The sequence below is a fragment of the Globicephala melas genome, chromosome 6 (genome assembly GCF_963455315.2).
Source record: "Globicephala melas chromosome 6, mGloMel1.2, whole genome shotgun sequence".
Classification (NCBI taxonomy): Eukaryota; Metazoa; Chordata; class Mammalia; order Artiodactyla; family Delphinidae; genus Globicephala; species Globicephala melas.
The window spans coordinates 7,904,358-7,921,948 of NC_083319.1; the positions used below are offsets into that span (position 1 = coordinate 7,904,358).

At 53.7% G+C, this 17,591-nt stretch overlaps 1 protein-coding gene across 1 annotated transcript; it reads right to left on the minus strand.

Moving 5' to 3' along the window:
- Positions 1 to 79: 79 nt before the first annotated feature.
- URM1 (ubiquitin related modifier 1) lies at positions 80 to 15,609 on the minus strand. The gene is made up of 5 exons (XM_030858494.3): positions 15,508 to 15,609; positions 11,393 to 11,463; positions 3,103 to 3,184; positions 1,541 to 1,589; positions 80 to 1,175 (listed from the first exon to the last, which is right to left on the minus strand). The coding sequence occupies exons 1-5, from the start codon at positions 15,540 to 15,542 to the stop codon at positions 1,107 to 1,109; spliced, it is 306 nt and encodes a 101-aa protein (XP_030714354.1). The 5' UTR covers positions 15,543 to 15,609; the 3' UTR covers positions 80 to 1,106.
- Between the last annotated feature and the right edge of the window lie 1,982 nt (positions 15,610 to 17,591).

The window sequence follows — 17,591 nt, forward strand, 5'->3', positions numbered from 1 at the left end:
AGACAGAGCTTGGACCAGAGACCACGGCTGGGGGAAATGTGGGGTGCCACCGGTTTCTAAGGACGAAGTTCCAGGCAAGGCCAGTAAACAACCTAGTCTTTTATTTGCCCAAGGCCAGCTGTTGCAGGCACTGAGGCCCCAAGACTTCCAGAAGGAATGGAGGGAGGAGGGGTGAACCATCCTGCCTACCAGGTGCTGCCTGCCCCCATCCTGCTTCCTGCAGGAGGAGAGAGAGATCAAGTGTACATTTGTGCCATCAAGTATCTCCGCAGTTTTCAGATACTATAAAAATTCAGTTGTTGTTGAGGAGGAAACTGAGGCACATTGACCCCCCCCCCAAGCCTCTATCTGCCAGTCCAAGGTTTAGCCGACACCCTCCTTCTCTCCCCGCTCAGCAGAATGAGCTGCACACTGGCAGCCTCTTGCCGGGAGGAGCGTCTCAGGAGCCCATCTGGTGGCCTGTGTGGGGGGAGGCCAGCCAGGGTCAAGCACTGTGGGTGGGGGAGCAGGAGGAAGGGTGCGGCTGGAAGAGCAGCTGCTGTGGGGGGGGCAGCACTGAATAGGGGACCCCAGCTGGGGCTCCACAATGATATCAGTGGGGGACAGGCAGAGCCCTCTGCTGTCCAGATGGGGAAACTGAGGCGGAGACCCCTCCAATCTTTGAGAAGGGAGGGGCCTGCCATCAGCTATTCAGGTTCATTCATCTTCCCCCAGGAAGGCACCACGGCCCAGGAGCTGGAGTGCCTCGTCAGCGGCCACTCAGTGTTTAGACTGAGACACAGGAGTAGAGAGCTGCCGGGTCACCTGGCCGCACAGACCCCTCCACTCCTGTCAAACTGAGGGGCACCCTCCCCCACCTCAGCTGCTGGGAGAGGGAGTGCCGGGCTCGGGCGCCTGCCCGCCTGCCTGCCTTCCCCTGCTCACGTGCCTGAGAAAGGCTCATTTTTAGCACCTGGCCTCTTTTCCCTGCCTGGAGGGAGCTCAGGGGACAGAGTAGGGAAGAAAGCAGCCAAGGGAGACAGGGAGATCTGGAAGCAGGGCCCAAGGGGATGTCTGATTGTTCTGTTCTCCCCACCCCAAGGGGGCCCAGGCACAGAGAAGGGCCCTTAGCCGCCGTGCAGCGTGGATATGAAGAGGATGCTGTCCTGGTCCTGAAGCTGGTAGTCCAGCTCACCCTGGTCCAGAAGAGAAATAAGAAGACCGTCAAGGGCACTTTTCCAGTTTCTCCCCAGGTGTTGAGAGGGAAAGAGGGGGAGCCTGGCTGCTCTGGGAGAAAAAGATAGGATCTACCAGAAAAAAACGGGTACCCTATACATTAACTACTAGCAAATCTCCAGGGTGGAGGAGAGCTCATCACTTCCCCCAGCTACCCATTCCTTCCTCACTTGGGGTGGGAGACTCAAGCAGCCTCAGTCTGGAGGCCAGATCGGGACAGAGGATTACGTAGACACCCTATTTGCGTCTCATGAGAGGCCCAAGGCTTTCCTACCAAAGCAGTGAGGGGAGTGGTTGAGGGAGGGCTGTCCCCCGAGGTACTGACCAGCAGTTCCCAGTCGGCATCGTTAATCAGCACCAGAATCCCTGGCCGCCTGTGGGAAAGATGGTGGTGAGTAGCAGGGCGTGAAGGGCGGGAGCTGGCTGGGGCAGGGGCAGAGGCTTAGACATTTGGGCCGCAGGAGTGTGGTGGGAGCCTTTTCTCTCGAGGGTCCCCATTAAAGTTCTCCCAGGGAGTGGAGGCGATAGGAAAGTCTGAGGGCCAGATGCAACACAGGTGCAAATTCCCCTGCCACCTCCCAGACCTCAGGCAGGTCATTTTGTTGCCATGAGCATCAGTTTCTTCATCTGAAAACAGGGTAAATCACAGTGCCTTCCTCACGAGCTCTGCGGGAGGATGAAGTGGGATGATGCGTGTGAGGTGCTTGCTTGCCAGGGTCTAGCATGGGAACCACTGGTAGCAGCCTATCTTTCCAGGGGTCTAACCTCACTGTCCTAGGCCTCCCGCATGCGCGTCCTGGAGAGGAGGCTACCTTGGCTTTTCTGAATCAGGGAAACCTGCTAGTGGCCCCAAGCCCCTGAAGGCCTGAGAGCAGCCCTGCCTGGAGTAAGGCAGGGCAGGCCGATATTTGGACAGGTACCTTAGCCTAGTTCCTGCTGGCAATGACCCAAAGAGCATTGCTGTCCTCGGGGGTGACCTCCACGACTGTTGGACCATGACCTGAGCCACAGGCTGGATGGCAGCCCTAGCCCCCAGGGCCTACTGGTGAACCTCTGCTTCGAGGCAGATGAACAAGTCCCACAAATGCCCTGGCCACTTCTGTGACATATCAGGCTGGCCTTGTTGTAGGAGTATAGTGAGTTCATGGCACATGGAATCTGGATCTTTTCCTAGGAGGCTAAGCTGGGCCTGGGACAGATACAGAAGCTTTGGGCTGGGCTAGGGGTGTCCCCAGCGAGCATGAATGTGCATGTGTGTGCACACACATGCAGTGACTCCCTGTAATCCTAGACCTGCACTGTCCAGCCCGGTATTTACGAGCCACATTTAAATTTAAATTCCATTTAAGTAACACTGAACACTTAGTTCCTCAGTCACACTGGCCACATTTCAAGGGTTCAATATCCTCACGTGCCTAGCAGCTACCGTACTGGACAGCACAGATAGAGAACATTTCTATCATCACAGAAAGTTCCATGGGAGAACACTGTCCTAGGTTGTCAAGCGATGAGAGAGACCTTGGGTAGCATCTTTTCCTCAGTAATGTCTGTATGGAGAAAGTAGCTGAGGCCCAGAGAAGTGAAGTAACTTGCCCAAGGTTCCACAGCAAGTTTGTGGCAAGCAGAAGGTGGAATCTAAGTTTTTTGATAAATTTACCAGTCTCCTGACCCAGGTTTTGAAAAAAATCCCCAACAGTCCAATGTGGTAACAAGAAAACTGAAAATAAACTTCAACAGAGCTGGACAGAGGCAGCCTTTTCCTTGGAGGGCTAAGAGGAGGATAAAGGGAGAACAGGACCCAGAGAAGGTTGTGCTTGAACCAAGGACAGGGGCTCAAACCTCCTTCCCTTCACCTGCCCTCCTCAGAGAAGGGAGAAAGGGACTCACACGCTGTCTCCCCGGATGAACAACTCCGGCCGCTCTTTTAGCAAGTTCTTCTTGATCCAGACAAGGAGGTTCCGGATGTCCCCTGGAGAAGAAGGTACAAAACAAACTAATGTCAAATCCAAATGATTCCTGGACCTCAGGGCCTTGCCTGGACCAGGAGGAAGTGAATATGGGGCTGAGAGGGCCTCTTTTAGACCGGGCTGTCATGGCCCCTGAACTAGTGGATTCCCAAGGTGAGGAAATGGACCTGGAGAGGTCTTCAGAGAAAAGTGGCATCTGGCACTGCTGAAAGCTTGAAGAGGCAATGGGGATGCAAGGCAGACAGCAAGAGGAATGGTCACGTCTGAAAGGGTTGAGAGACAGACCTCCACCCACTAGCCCTTGAAGATGGTCTGAAACCGCCATGGGTAGGCTTCTGGGAGAGCCCCTCCACCTTTATCTCCCCAGCCAGTCCCAGATGGGGAGCATTCGGCTTTGCTCTTGGAAGGTCTGCATATATTTCCCTTTGTCAGGGAAGAAAAACAATTGCTGAGCCGATAACATCATTTAATTTCCTCTGACAGAAGGAGAGAAGGATCCTTCACCAGCCAGAGACGCTGACAAATCACTGCCCCTCTACTCCCCCTTCACAGAGCCCTCCAGGCCAGGGGCGGCCACCCTGAAGAGGCGAGAGGTTCAGGGTCGAAAGGGCCTCTCCTGCTCAGCTGGACACTGCGATCTGCCTCTGTGGTTCTGGGACAGCCACCAAGCTCGGTACGTCATCTGGAGGCTCAGAGCCCCCTGTCTCCCAGGCCTTCTCTCCTTCTCTGGGAGCCAGGTCCCAGGCCACAGCACTCTGAAACCTGGCTCTATCATCTCCTCGAAGGCTATGGCTCTCAACGATCTACGGCTCAAACAGAGCATCCCTGAGGCTGCAGGAGTAGCCTTCTCAGAGACTAGCTGAGATGACAGCTAGTCTCTGAGAAGCCAGTAGAGGGCTGGAGGTTAGCCATCCCCATCCCGAGTCAACGTCTCAGAGGGGTCTCTGTCCTAGGTCCGTGCCTGAGACAAAGCTCAGGGACTAAGCTGGAGAAGGGTCCAAGCAGTGCCTTGGTTTCCCTAACTGGAGGTGGACTCCTGGCACGCAGGCGAGGGAAAGGCTGCCAATTAAGGAGAGGCCCAGCGCGTGTCACACACAGCACCAGCCTTGGGCAGGGTTTTATGGCACTCAGGCAGGCTGCACCCTGGATGGACTGGTTCACTCTGCTCTGTGCCAGCTTCCCTGGATCGTACGCCAGTAGAGCACAGGGCCATGGGCAAAGTGTCCACAGACTGAGACTGCGCCTTTCAATTTTAACTCCTATTTTTAAACAAAGCAGATGGGAGTCTTCACGGTCCCTGGAGTGGGCAGGGGACAGGGAGTGTTGCCTCCAACTAGCTGCAGTCCATTTAGACTCCTGGCTGGGTTCCTCCCAGAGGCCTGGGTTTCAGAGGTTTCCCCTTGGCCTCCATCTTGGCACTGTCTGGTGGGCCGCCAGCCCATACATCTTGTGGCCGCTTGATAGAGCCGCCGGGGCCTGACACATCCATCAACCAGCCCCGGCAGGCGGGGTTGTGCCTGTGTGCGCAGAGGCACTGAGGGACTGGGCAGTGCCTGGCCTGAGGGCCACCAGCTGCACCTCCACAGCCCCCACTGGCCTGTTCAGAACCAGGACCCAGTTGGGTGGCAGCCCTGGCTCCCTCCGAGAGGGGATTTCTGCTCCACTCTCGTAGGCTGGGGATGGTGGGGAGGACTAATGGTCATGTCGGGGTCATCCAAGTGATGGCACCATCATGGAGGCCCCAAGGGGTGGGCTTGGGGGGAGTCTGCTGTGGGTGCTGGCTCATTTATCATGATGCTTCTCTTTGCTGAGGTCATTCCCTCCCTCCTCTGCGCCCCCCAGGCCTGCCCACATTCTTGATAGCCTGTTACCATGGTGAGGCCACCGCATCACCACCCGTATTGTTCCCCCATGCCTGATTTGGGGGTGGGGAGAGGTGGAACTCCCGACTCCCTTCGCAGGCTGCAAGGGCCACTCCGCCTAGCCTGAAACACACCCCCAGGGACATCGTGCTAGGCTTGCCGAGGCCCAGACAATATGCAAATAGCCTCCAAGCCAGATGGTCAGCTTCCAAAGGCGCCCAGGGGAGGAGGAAGGGTTAAGCAGAGTCAGGGGCTGGTGGCTCGGGGATGGCTCTGGGGAATCTCACTTGCACCTTCCCCCTCTGTGTCCTCCTGCCTTCCCATTGCTACCGATGGTGGCTTACCTCATGGGATCCCATGAAATCACTCACAAGACAAATATTTACTGAGCAGCTACTACGTGCCAGGTGCCAGGGAGACGGCGGAGAGTAAGGCGGACACAGAGCCTACCCTCATGGAGCTAAGAGGCCAGCAGGGGAGACAGACATTACTTAATTAGTCATGACAAACACCCTCTCCTTTGTGTGGGATCAGGAAGGGCTCCCCTGAGGATATTAACACTGAAGCTGAGGCCTGAAGGATGAGAAGCGTGGGATGCGGGAGTGTGCCAGACAGAAGGAAGAACATATGGGAAGACCTGAGGCAGGTTGGAATTGGCAGGTTCAAGGTAATAGAACAGAGAAGGCCAGAAGATCAGCCTGAGACAAGGCCAGAGAGGTAGCAAGGGCTGGACTATGCAGGGCATGTGTGGGCCTTGAGAAGGGGCTGCTTGGGAAGAGGCCTCTCCCTCCTCGGGAGCCCCAGGGGTATTTCCTGAGTGTGAGCCCCAGCATGCAGCAGGGAATCTCTCACACAAAACGCCCCTGAGACGTTTACTGAGCACACGGACAACTGTGGGCGGAGCGGGGGAGGAGGACTGGTTAAGAATGGGACTCAGCCCTGGGTCTGAGTTCGACTCCATCACTTCCTAGTTATATGACCTTGGGCAAGGAATTCTCTTGAGCTTCCTTCTTTGTCAATTGGGAACTGTAAGAATGCCTCATAGTGTTGTTGTGAGGCTCAAATAAGATGGTCCACATAGAGCTCTTGGCACTGTGCCTGGCATAGCGATGCTGTAATTCTTCTACGAGCCAGAGGAAGAACCTGTACCCTCTAATCTCTCTTGCTGCCCTGAGCTTCCACATGCTCTGCCCAGGGGCCTGGCACCTCGAGGACATGCTTAGGAAGCTCTGGAGGGTGCGGTACAGTGAACTATTGAACAGACACTGCTGGGACTGGCTGGGGCTTTCTGTGGGATCTACTACCTTTCTATCAGACCTGGAGAGGGAATGAGAGAATGGGGGCATTGGGAGAGTGGCGAGGGGGCCCCAAACACCGGCCTTCCCTCCACTTTAGATTTTCAAACTCCTAAGATGCTCCCTGGACAACCCAGGTGGAAGGAATCACACTCTGAGGGCAGGCAGCCCAGGGCAGGGAGATGAGCACCCCAGTGTAAGGTTTCCAGTGCAGGAAGCCTTGGGACCTGGCCTGCCTACTGGGGGAAGAGCAAGTGATGGGAGCTACTGCTCCCATGGCAGAGGGGTTAAGAGCTCCGGTTCTGGAGCCGGAAGGCCCTGGGCCGTGCACTAGATGGCCCTGGGCCGTGCACTAGATGGCCCTGGGTGGGATATCACTTGACCTAAGTCTCAGGGTTATCCTCTAACAAATGGGGATAATAATCCAAACTCCTAATGCCAGCAGCAGGCCCAGCAGTGTCAAACAGACCAGACAAATGCACATTTGCCCACAGTGACTCAGGATTGCTTATCCTGTGGGCTGCCAGAACCTTCTCCTAAAGGCTGCTGGGAAAGGGGTACCACACATGCCCCTCTTAGCACCTACAAAGGGTCCCACCAGAATCCTGTGCCCCAGTGGATTTGTCCTTGTCTGGGGACAATAGCCACCCACTGTGGCAGGGCCCCCGTGGTGTCCTAGCTCTCTGGTCTCATCTGATATTGCATCTCGGCTGCGGTGGACCCTCATCCAGCCTCTTCTTGAAGCCCTCCGGGGAGAGCTTTTCTCCCAACCAGAAATCTGGCTTCCTGTCCCTCCCACCCACCGAGCCTGGCTAGTCCTGGGGACCACGCCAACAAATGTGGCTCCGCTTCCCCACACCATGCAGACTTGGGAGAGACGGATCCCCTACGTCTTCTCTTCCACAGGTTAAGCCGCTCCTGTCCCCACCAAGTCCACCAGGCTCCAGGACAGGGCTCTTCTGGGAGCCCACCCCAGGCCTTAGTTGAAAGGGGAGAAGAAAGAGCTGGGATGGGGGGAGTAAAAGACAAGAGAGGGTAGAGGGAACATCAGAGGGTCCATTTACAAGTGAATGGGGGTAAGAATGGAGCAGTTTGTGGGCTAAACTGGCCTCAGAAGGAGGTTTACAGATGTGCGTGGGGACGCTCCTCATTGTTTAATTAAGCAGAAAGTGGATCTTTTCAAAAGCAATTTTGCACAGGGACTGAGAGTGGTTGGGGGGAGAGGAGGGTGGTGGGGAGGGGATCAGCAAACAGGCCCCAGAGCAGAGAAAGGAACAGCTGGCCCCAGAGAGGCTGTGAAATGCATGCTAAGCAGTTTAAAGCGCCTGGGAGCTCCCTAGCCGACCCTGCCTCCCGCGCCAGCCCCCCTTTAATACAATGGCAGGGCAGAGGGGCAGGGAAAGGTGAGGCAGACGAGTCTCTTCCTGGGGGCCAAGGCAGGTAATGCCCACACTGGGACGGCCGAGGTTTTGGGTTTGCTTCAGGCCACTGACCAACCATGGGCTGCGAGCCTTGTGTTGAAGGGATCCTTGAGGCATAAAAGCCAGCTCTCGGTGGCCAGTGCCCAAAGCTGGTGGGTGCCTCCCAACCCTGGCCACTCAAGGCCTATTCCATGGAGGTCGCGGTTAAGGACCCACCCCCCTTTGCCCTGCACACACAACTGCTCATTGGATCAGTGCACCCTGTTTCCCAGAACCATATACTTAGAACTGGAAGCAACTTTTCCAAACTGCAGATGTCAAACAGATAACCAGCTCACTACAGACTAAATCCAGCCCAACTTCCCATTTTACAGGTGGAAAAAAAGAGGCCTGCAGAAATAACTAATTTGCCATCACGCGCTGCCAGGGCTCCTCTCTTGCGATCTCACCCACTTTGGCCTTGCCCAGCCTCTTCTCCCAAGTTGGCTGGGTTGGAAGCTCTCCCCTGGCCCAGGACACAGGGCCCTGTTTAGTCCCCTTGTTTGTGAGCCTTGTCACAATCCATGATCTTATGGCTGCTATTTTCTCTGCTGGAGTCTCCAAGACCTGCTTGGCCAAGTGGCAGCCCCTGGGCTGGGAAGGCTGCCAGATGGCAGATCTGGGCACGGGCTTGGGGGAAAGAGTGTTACTCTCCCAGTGGCACCAGGCCCCTGCCCTCCTGTTGGGTTCCGTGTGCCAGGGTGAGGCCTGGTAGCTGCCAACCAGCTCTGCGGCTGTGATGTGACTTACACCTCTGGGCACAGAAGGGCAAACATGGAAGCCAGAGGTAGAGATCCACAGCCAAGGGTCCAAAACTGAGCACATGGGCCATTTCCGCTTGCCGCTCCTGCTTCCTTTTCTTTATTCCAGAGTGGGAAGGATAGGCCCCCACCTGCCCCCTAAGCAGTAGACAGGGGATCCAAAACCTGGGTCTCAGCCCAGCCTCCCTACTTGAGTAACTCTGGACAGGTCACTCTCTTTCTCTCTGTGAGGTTTAGTTTCCTTGTCGATAGATAATATATACTGGGCTCATTATGAAAATTGAAATAAGTAGCTGTTGGAGGCATGAAAGAAACTGTAAAAACTGGAAAATACACTGCACGTTTGAGATGTTATGTGATTCAGGGAACCTCTTGGGATAAATGGTAATGGGTTGGGGCTTCCCTGGTGGCGCAGTGCTTGAGAGTCCGCCTGCCGATGCAGGGGACACTGGTTCATGCCCCGGTCTGGGAGGATCCCACATGCCGCGGAGCGGCTGGGCCCATGAGCCATGGCCGCTGAGCCTGCGCGTCCGGAGCCTGTGCCTCGCAACGAGAGAGGCCACAACAGTGAGAGGCCCGCGTACAGCACAAAAAAAAAAAAAAAAAGGTAATGGGCTAGTGGTAACATGCAAGGACGGCGGCGACCCTGACATCTGCTTCTGAACCCCAGCTCTGCCATTTATATAACAGCATGACCTGGGGTAAGACTTTTGACATCTCTGGGTTTGGGTTTCCACTTTTTAAAATGGGAATAATAATGATAGCTACCACCTAAGAATTTGTGACAATTATTGGTACAACCAGCTGCGGCTTTGCCTACCATGCCACACTCAGCCTGTGCCCCTTACAACACTGGCCTTCCTTCAGGTCCTTGACCACCCCAAGGCCTTCTGCCCAGGGGCTTCACAAGTGCCGTCCTCTGTACTTGGAGTGGGCCCCCTGCATCTCTACTCTCCCTCCAATTTATTAGGGTGGCTTCTTTCCATTCCTCAGGACTTAGCCTCAAGGTCACCTCTGTAAAGAGGCCTTCCCTTACCACCCTGTTGTCTCATTCAAAGCACCCTTTTGTTCTCCTCATGCCAGTGATGACCACTTGTTCAGTTACGCGTTTGCATGTTTACTTCTTCACTGCCTGGCTCCACTTCCATTACTCTGTAAGCTCCATTAGGGCAAGAACCATATCTGTTTTGCTTACGACCAAATACCCAGCAACTAGTACAGTGCCTGGCACAAAGGAGACATTCAAAAACACGTGTGCCAATTACAGGAAAGAATAAAGTACTTACTTCCATGCCTGGCACTTGGTGCCAATGAATGAATGGAAGGGGCTGGAATGATTAAACTCGGGGACTTGCATGCCAAGCAAAAGCAGGGGGAAATAAATAATAACTTGTGATGTTTTAATAACTTTCCAGATAAGTCTTTATGGCTGAATCTTTGAGAGGCTTCTGAGAGCCCCTTGTTCTCTACCAAGGCTGCATAGCCATCTGTCAAACTAAGAAACCATTGCCTTTATCATCTTGGGTCTTCCCCCACCAGGGACACAATCCCACAGTCTTGACATTTAACCCCAGCCTAATGCCCACACCCAGCTCCAGGGGGCAGTGCCCTCTGTCCCTTAGTGAGTGTCCCCTGGCCTCTGAATGTGGCACACAAACCCGCCCTATGCCATTGCTCTCCAACCCAAGGGAGGGTCAGAAACAGCCTTGGTAGCCAGTGAATCTGGGCAGTAACTGTCTGACTCTTGGCAGATGCACATCCAGCCCCAGAAGACTCCTGTCAAACCTCACCTGACCATTTTCTACTGCTCACCTCCAGGAATCTCATTCCCCTGCCTCCTCATAGAACTGATTTCATCTTCTTCCCAGAAGTATCTCAGCCCTCGGTGAGACGGGCTCTCGTCCCTGAACATTCTGCTCTTGCTAGGATCCACTGCTAGGGCTGCAGAGCACCTCCGCAGTTGTATGTCCAGCCCCTGCCTCTAGGTTACACTGCTATTTACCCAGCTGGACCTCTGGAAATCAACTCCTCACTCCCTCTCCCTGTCTGAAGGCAGGGTCTGTCTCCCCAGTGCCTGGTACATGGTCTGCAGCATGGGAGGTGCTCAGTGCACATTCGCTAAAGAAAGGTGAACAGGTGTTTGAATGAACACATGGAAATACCCCCGTCTCCCTTAGTCAACCTCCCTCCTCTAACCTCCTTTCTGGCTGGATGCTTTTCTTCTCATCCAAATCCTGTTCCCACCACGTAAGCCCATCTGCATTGTTCCATTCTTGACGAAGGTTACCTCCTTCATGAGGACATCTCTCTGTTGCCGTCCAGTGCATGGTACAGCTGGCTGACACCTTCTAGCAACCCTGAGAGATAGGGATTACCATCCCCACTTCACAGATAAGAACACTAAAGCTCAGAAAAGTGAGGTAACTGGCCTAAGGGGCTAAGGGGATTCAAACTCAAGCCTGTCCAGGGAGTTCCCTGATGGCCTAGTGGTTAGGATTCCGGGTTTTCACTGCCATGGTCTGCATTCAATCGCTGGTTGGGGAACTGAGATCCCACAAGCTGCGTGGCGCGGCCAAAAAAAACCAAACCAAAACAAACTCAAGTCTGTCTGAATACAGAACCCGCGCTCGTAAGGACTAAGCTAGGCCATCTCCTCCCTACAAAGCTGGCTGATTGCGGAGAGGATGCGGGGACAACTTGGAAATCTCTCTTCCTTCCTCCTCACTGGCCAGGGAAATTCTACCCATTCTCACTTGAACAGGGCTGAGTGACCCTGTGGAGCAGCTCCTGCCCAGTGACCCCCAGAGAGGGGCTCAGAAAGCCCATACTCACAGGGTTCCTCCTGTCCAGGCAAGGTGACCTGATGCTTCTTCACACCGTCAAACAGGAGCTCCGCACCACCTCTGCAAAGGAGGGCCAGAGAAAGAGCTGGGTGAGCTCCTGCAAACGCCTCAGAGACTGAAAACTGAGGAGGAGGGTGGCTCCAGAGGCCCAAGAGATGCAGAGCCCAAGGTTCAGGAACACCCTGGGTACCAGTGATCAAGTCTCAAATGTGGCTTCCTGATGTGGTAAAGCAGGAGAGAAACAATTTTTATTAATATTTAAGTATCCAAATTTGCAGATTCTTGTTTTTATTCCTCTGCCTTAGCGCACAGGGGCAGAGCACAGGCTTTGGAGTTGTGGGCCCTAAGATGGAGACCAGGCTCTACCTGCACCTGACGGCGAGGCCCTGGGCACGTGACTTCATCTTCTGAAGCCTTAGTCTTTCCACCTGCAAAAATGCTGAGAAGCTACCACGTGGCACACTAGAGACCCTGCGTATCTAGAGGTTTCCTTTGGCTTGGCGATGCTTTGAAATTTCCCAGCCTGTGCCCCACGCCCACCCCCGCTGCTGGCCTGGTGGGCGCACCACAGTGCTGGAGGGTAAGAGACCCCACTGGGCTTAGCAATAACCCTGCCATTTGCTACAACATTCTTCCTCTCATTTCATCTTCAGGGAATCCCAGGGAAGGCAGGAGGGAGGCCGGTATTATTAACTCCAACCAGTGGAGAAGCAGACTGGGGCCAGAAATGACTTGTCCAAGGCCAGACAGGCAGTGGCTGAACTAGGATTTGAATTCTAACTGGTTTCTCCCAGAAACAACCAAGACTCCCCCAAAGGTCAGGAAGCCCCTTGAGGGCAGAGTCTGGTTCACTTCTGTGTGCCAACACCTGGCCAAGGGAAGACTGGGACAGCAGAGATGCTCAAAGCCAAGTGCAGAAGCCAGGGCTCAGGATGCAGACACTTGGGCTCTTTCAGTGCCCCACACTGCTCCTCCCCCTGGGTCTCTCCATTCCCGTCTCAGACTTCACATGGATCTTAACTGAGAAGGCCTTAACAGACTTTTGACGGATGTGATGCCTCCCACCCCACCACCCTTCCCCAATTTCAGAGAACAGAGATGTCCTGAGACAGTCCACTGGGAGGCAAAGGCAAGGCAAGCATTGTCATGGGGGAAACATGGGGCGACTGTCATCCAAACAAGGTCATGCTTTGTTGATGCAGAAATGTGGAGGGGGAGAGGAGGCCCATCTGTGGTCGTGCACAGGGCCATTTCAGCTGCAAGCCCGCACAGAGCGTCCATTTATCCCCTTCCAAGAGCCTCGTTCTCTCCTGGGTGGGGGCTGGCACATGGAGCAGCTGGGGTGGGGGAGGGTGACAGGCAAGGGGCGACAGGAGTTGGGGGTCAGAGGAGTGGGAACTGGTAGCACGGGGATCCAGGCAAACAACTCAGATTGGCCAAACCTGGTGGTGCCAGGCTCAGAGGCCAGGGCTGTTTTTCCCTTCACAAGCGGATAAAGAACCAGTCTGGCTCAGAGTGACCTGTCACTGCTGGGTTCACTAGCCCTCGAGGGAGGGGTTGACATTTTTGTTGTCAGCACATCTGGAGGGGAGGAAGGTGCATGCCCAGCTTCTAGAGTGATTCAGGGAGGTAGGAGGGGCCTGTTTTGGTCCCAGAAGAGAACCAAAGCCAGACTCTTATGTTCTAGAGGATTTCCTATTCAAACGCAATTAAGGCATTACAACCTAAGATACCTGTCTTTCCTCTGCTCCCCAGTACTCGGTGGGAGGTGTCTGTTGGTACCAGTGACTGGTACAGACATTCCCAATATGACCTTCACTTTTTCTAGTTTATCTTCATCTTTTTACCTTATATATTTGTATTTATTTCCCCTCCACCTGCTGGCCTGGTACACAGCAGGCACTCAATAAATATCTGATGAATGAATGAAAATGCCCATTTCCCTCACTTCTTCTCTGACTTCAATGGCATTCCCTCCCTTTGCCAATACCTCCCAGACTAAAAGAGGAGGAAAAGGGAGAAGAAGAGGGCATCTCACATCTGTACTACATACTCTGCATCCTCTGTGACCTGAGAAAATGCTCTGTTCAGGAGGCAAGATGAGGACGGCAGAACTGGTCAAGGACAAGAGGGAGAAAGGTGGGCGAGGTCTTCTAGAGCGTCTATCAGAGCTGGTGGGGCTGAGGGGACCATATCTGCTCAGAGGAAAGAGGCAAAGGCCTAACCCAGACTCTTCAAGGATTGGGGTGGAACTGAGGGACACAAGGGAGAGAATGATGGGCAAGGCAGCTTCTTTGCAAACCTACTTAGGTTCAGAATAAAGGATGAGGGAAGTCTGCTAAGAGACGTAGGAAATGAAAGAAAGGCCGGGGCAAAAACATGCATTGAGACAGAGACCAAGAGGGAAGGAATCTGGGCTTGGCATACATATTGGGCATTCTTGCTTCCCGAGAAGCTGCAGTTCTCAGGGGACACTGGGGTGGTGGGTGAAGGGAACGCTGTCTTGCCTTGCCAGGGTTCACTACTGCTCTTGGGGGTAAGGGAGGCTGAGAGATGCTCAAACCAGAAAACGGGTGCTCAAGCTAGTCTGTAAGCTCTGGAGGGCAAAGACCATATCTTCCTCATATGACTTCCCCACTGCTGCCAGCACAGAACCTAGCAAACAGAAGACATTTCTGAGGAACAAACACCATGTCTGACTCAGTGAGCATGACAGGTAAGCCGGCTGTAGATAAGCCTTAACACTGGCAATCTGCAGCTTCTCCCTCTTCAGCTCTGCTGAGGCCTGTCAAAGCGGCAGGGATCCTCCTAGAACCCCCAGGCTATGGGGGTGGGCATAGCCGGGCAAAGGGTCAGAAAAGCAATATAGTCAGGAGGCCAGACAAACATAGTTCTAATTGGACCCGTGGGGCCAGACAATATCATCAATTAAAATGCAGTTAACATTCATGAGACTACCCCCTTGCAAGGGCCAGAAACGCTGAACGCTGGAGGGCACGGACAAAGTTCTATTTATCTTTGTATCCTCTGTGCCTGGCTCACCGCCTGGCACATGGTAGGCACTCAATAAATGACTGGTGAATGGGCTATGCAATGAAGGAAAAACATGAAAGAAACTGGGGGCGTCCAATGGAAGGAAAGGCATCTACGGGCAGAGGTTTTAGATTCCCATCCCGGACTTTTCCTTTCACATAAGCCTTGTCTTGTTTATCTTCACACACAAAGACAAATCTAGTCCCAGCTTTTCCATGGGACTCTGGAAATTATATCACCCATCTCCTAGGGTCTCAGCTTCTTTGCCTTCTAACCTCTGCAGTTTCTCTCAGCTCCGAAATCAGATGAAAAACCTTCTGTTTGTAGGAGGCAGAAGATAGTGGCTTGAGGAGACTTCCTCCCTCCTCTGTTTCTTCAGTTATTGGTGTGTGTGCCCCAATCCTGCACTTTTCATCCTTTGCATACTGTACTGTCATCAGGGTTAGTCTCCTCCACTGTGCTACTACCTTACTTAGCCCCGCACCGCCCCCTGACTCAGGAGCTGCAGGAGGCACTCAGTAATATGACTGGTGAGTAGCAGGTTTACTGAATGTACTGAAAGGGGTTCAGGTCTGTTCAACACCCCCAAATCTTGGGAAAGGGAGGAAAGGAATCTCGTCTTGGCCACACACCCCACGAGAAACAAGGCTCCAAGAACCGTGTAAACGGAAATTGCTGCCAGAAGAAAGAAATCAGGGGCTGGAGGTGCTCCTTCGCGATCCGAGGAACTCAGATACCAGACACACGGGCCTGCTCCAAAACGGGGCTGACAACGAAGGTAGAGAGGCCGCCCGCTAACCATCAAGCCTTTTGAGTCCAGCAGGGCTCAGGGTACGGAGGAGTGCCCAGACCGCACCTCCACGCCCCGGCGTGCGCCTCTATTCCCGGACATACGGCCTCGTGGCCCAGGCGGACCGAACCTCTCAAGCTCTCCGAGGCGGGTGCCGTAGCTCAAGGAAGTCGCCGGGAGCCTCGGCGATTCGGTCGTGACAGGCCCAAAGGCAAAGGGAGGGGAGTTCCGAGCCCAACGACTTCATTCCATCCCCACGGCGCCCCAGCTCTGTGACTCACCCGAACTCCACCTGCACTGACAAGGGCGCTGCCATGTTGAGGAAGCCGCGCTCACAGGAAACTCTCTTCAACTTCCGACGCTACTGCCTCGTTTCCGGTTGCTGCGGACGGAAGAGGCGGTGCCAGGGAAACGCTCCTGCTCAGCTATTGGAGGGAGGCCTGGAGCAGGGAGCTGAGCTTGGAGGATAATGGGCCCGGTTGAGGGCGTTTGAGTTGGTCCTTTTGTGAAGTTTAGGGATGGGGCTCCAACAACCAGGGCGGGCAGCGACTGGCATGAGCCGCAGCTAAGCGGAGGAGAGCTTTGGCATCTTGGTGCTGAGACTGTGAGCCACGTTACAGTTTATCTTGCACTAGTTACCAGTTCTCTTCAGTCCGCACACCGCTTGGACGAGCCCGTCCACTCGTCTTGAATTATAAGTGACCCCCAAGTCTTTATTTCCGGCCCAGAAATCTCTCTCCTGAGCCATCGACTAGCAATCCAACCGCCCTGTCGATTTGGATTGCTCTCATTCAACAGATATTTATTGTACGTCCTCCATGTGCCTGGCATATTGGTTGGTGCTAATGGATGCGGGGGTGAACGGGATAGGCAAGGTTCCAGCCCTTAGGGCACTCACAGTCTAGTGGGGGAAACTAATCAAATAAACATACGAGTCATGCTAATAAATGTAAAATCTCAAACTGAAAAATGATCTGGAATTGTAAGAGCTTCAAAATGCAAATGGACTGGACTGGACTTGGGCTGAGCGCTAAAGCCTGAGTAGAGCTAACTAGGTGAATGTGAGGGGAGAAAAACCTCTGGGAGCATTCCAGCGAGAACAGACCGTGCAAAGACTCTGGGTGGGAGAACGTGCTGGAACACCAAGAGAAGGTGGAAATTGGGGAACAGAGGGCCTGGTAAGAGATGAGGCTAGAAAGGTGGGCAGGGGCCAAATCATGCCTTGCGAGCCAGGTAAGAATTTCAGTCTCTATTCTAAAAGCAACGGTAGACCTTGGAAGGATTTTGGGTGGGGCGTGTGTGTGTGTGTGTGTGTGTGTGTGTGTGTGTGTGTGTGTGTGTGTGTGTGACATTATTAGAACTGTGTTTTAAAATATCCTTCCAAAAAAAATAAATAAAAAATAAAATAAAATAAAATCTCCTTCCTGGGACTTCCCTGGTGGTCCAGTGGTTAAGACTCTGTGCTACCACTACAGGGGGCGCGGTTTCAATCCCTGGTCGGGGAATTAAGATCCTGCATACTGTGAGGCGTGGCATATAAATAAATACATACATACATAAACATATTAAAAAATATTCGGGCTTCCCTGGTGGCGCAGTGGTTAAGAATCTGCCTGTCAACGCAGGGGACATGGGTTCGAGCCCTGGTCTGAGATCCCACATGTGTCAGAGCAACTAAGCCCGTGCGCCACAACTACTGAGCCCATGCGCCACAACTACTGAAGCCTGCGCACCTAGAGCCCATGCTCCACAACAAGAGAAGCCACTGCAGTGAGAAGCCCACGCACCGCAATGAACAGTAGCCCCAGCTCACCACAACTAGAGAAAGCCCGCTCGCAGCAACGAAAATAAACAAACAAATAAATAAATAAATGTATTTAAAAAAAAAAACCTTCCTGGCTGCAGTGTGGAGAACGTTTGAGGGGAACAGGGAAAGAGACAGGGAGACCACTGCAGCCTGTTACAAAAGCCCAGGGCACAAAAGGGGTGAAGTGGATCTCCCAGGGCATCTAAACCACACTTCCAAAATCGAACCAAGCATTAGTAGAGAAGGTGGGGTAGCCTGGTGGTTAAGGGTGGATATAAGGATGTAGTCATCACTAAGAGCTGGGAGTTCAACTGCCGGCTTTACATCCAGGTCCCACCACTTCCTACTGTGTCTTTGGTTAAGTCCCTAACGTCTTTGTGTCTCAGTTTCCTCATCTGTAAAATGAAGACAGTAACAGCCCCCATAGGGTTGCAGTCAGAACTAAGTGAGTTCTTGGCACAGTGCCTCGCATCCTAAAACGGGCTCCCCCTGTTCCCCATCTCAAGGATACCACTGCCATCCACGGAAACACCCCAGCAAGACACCTTGGGCATTGTT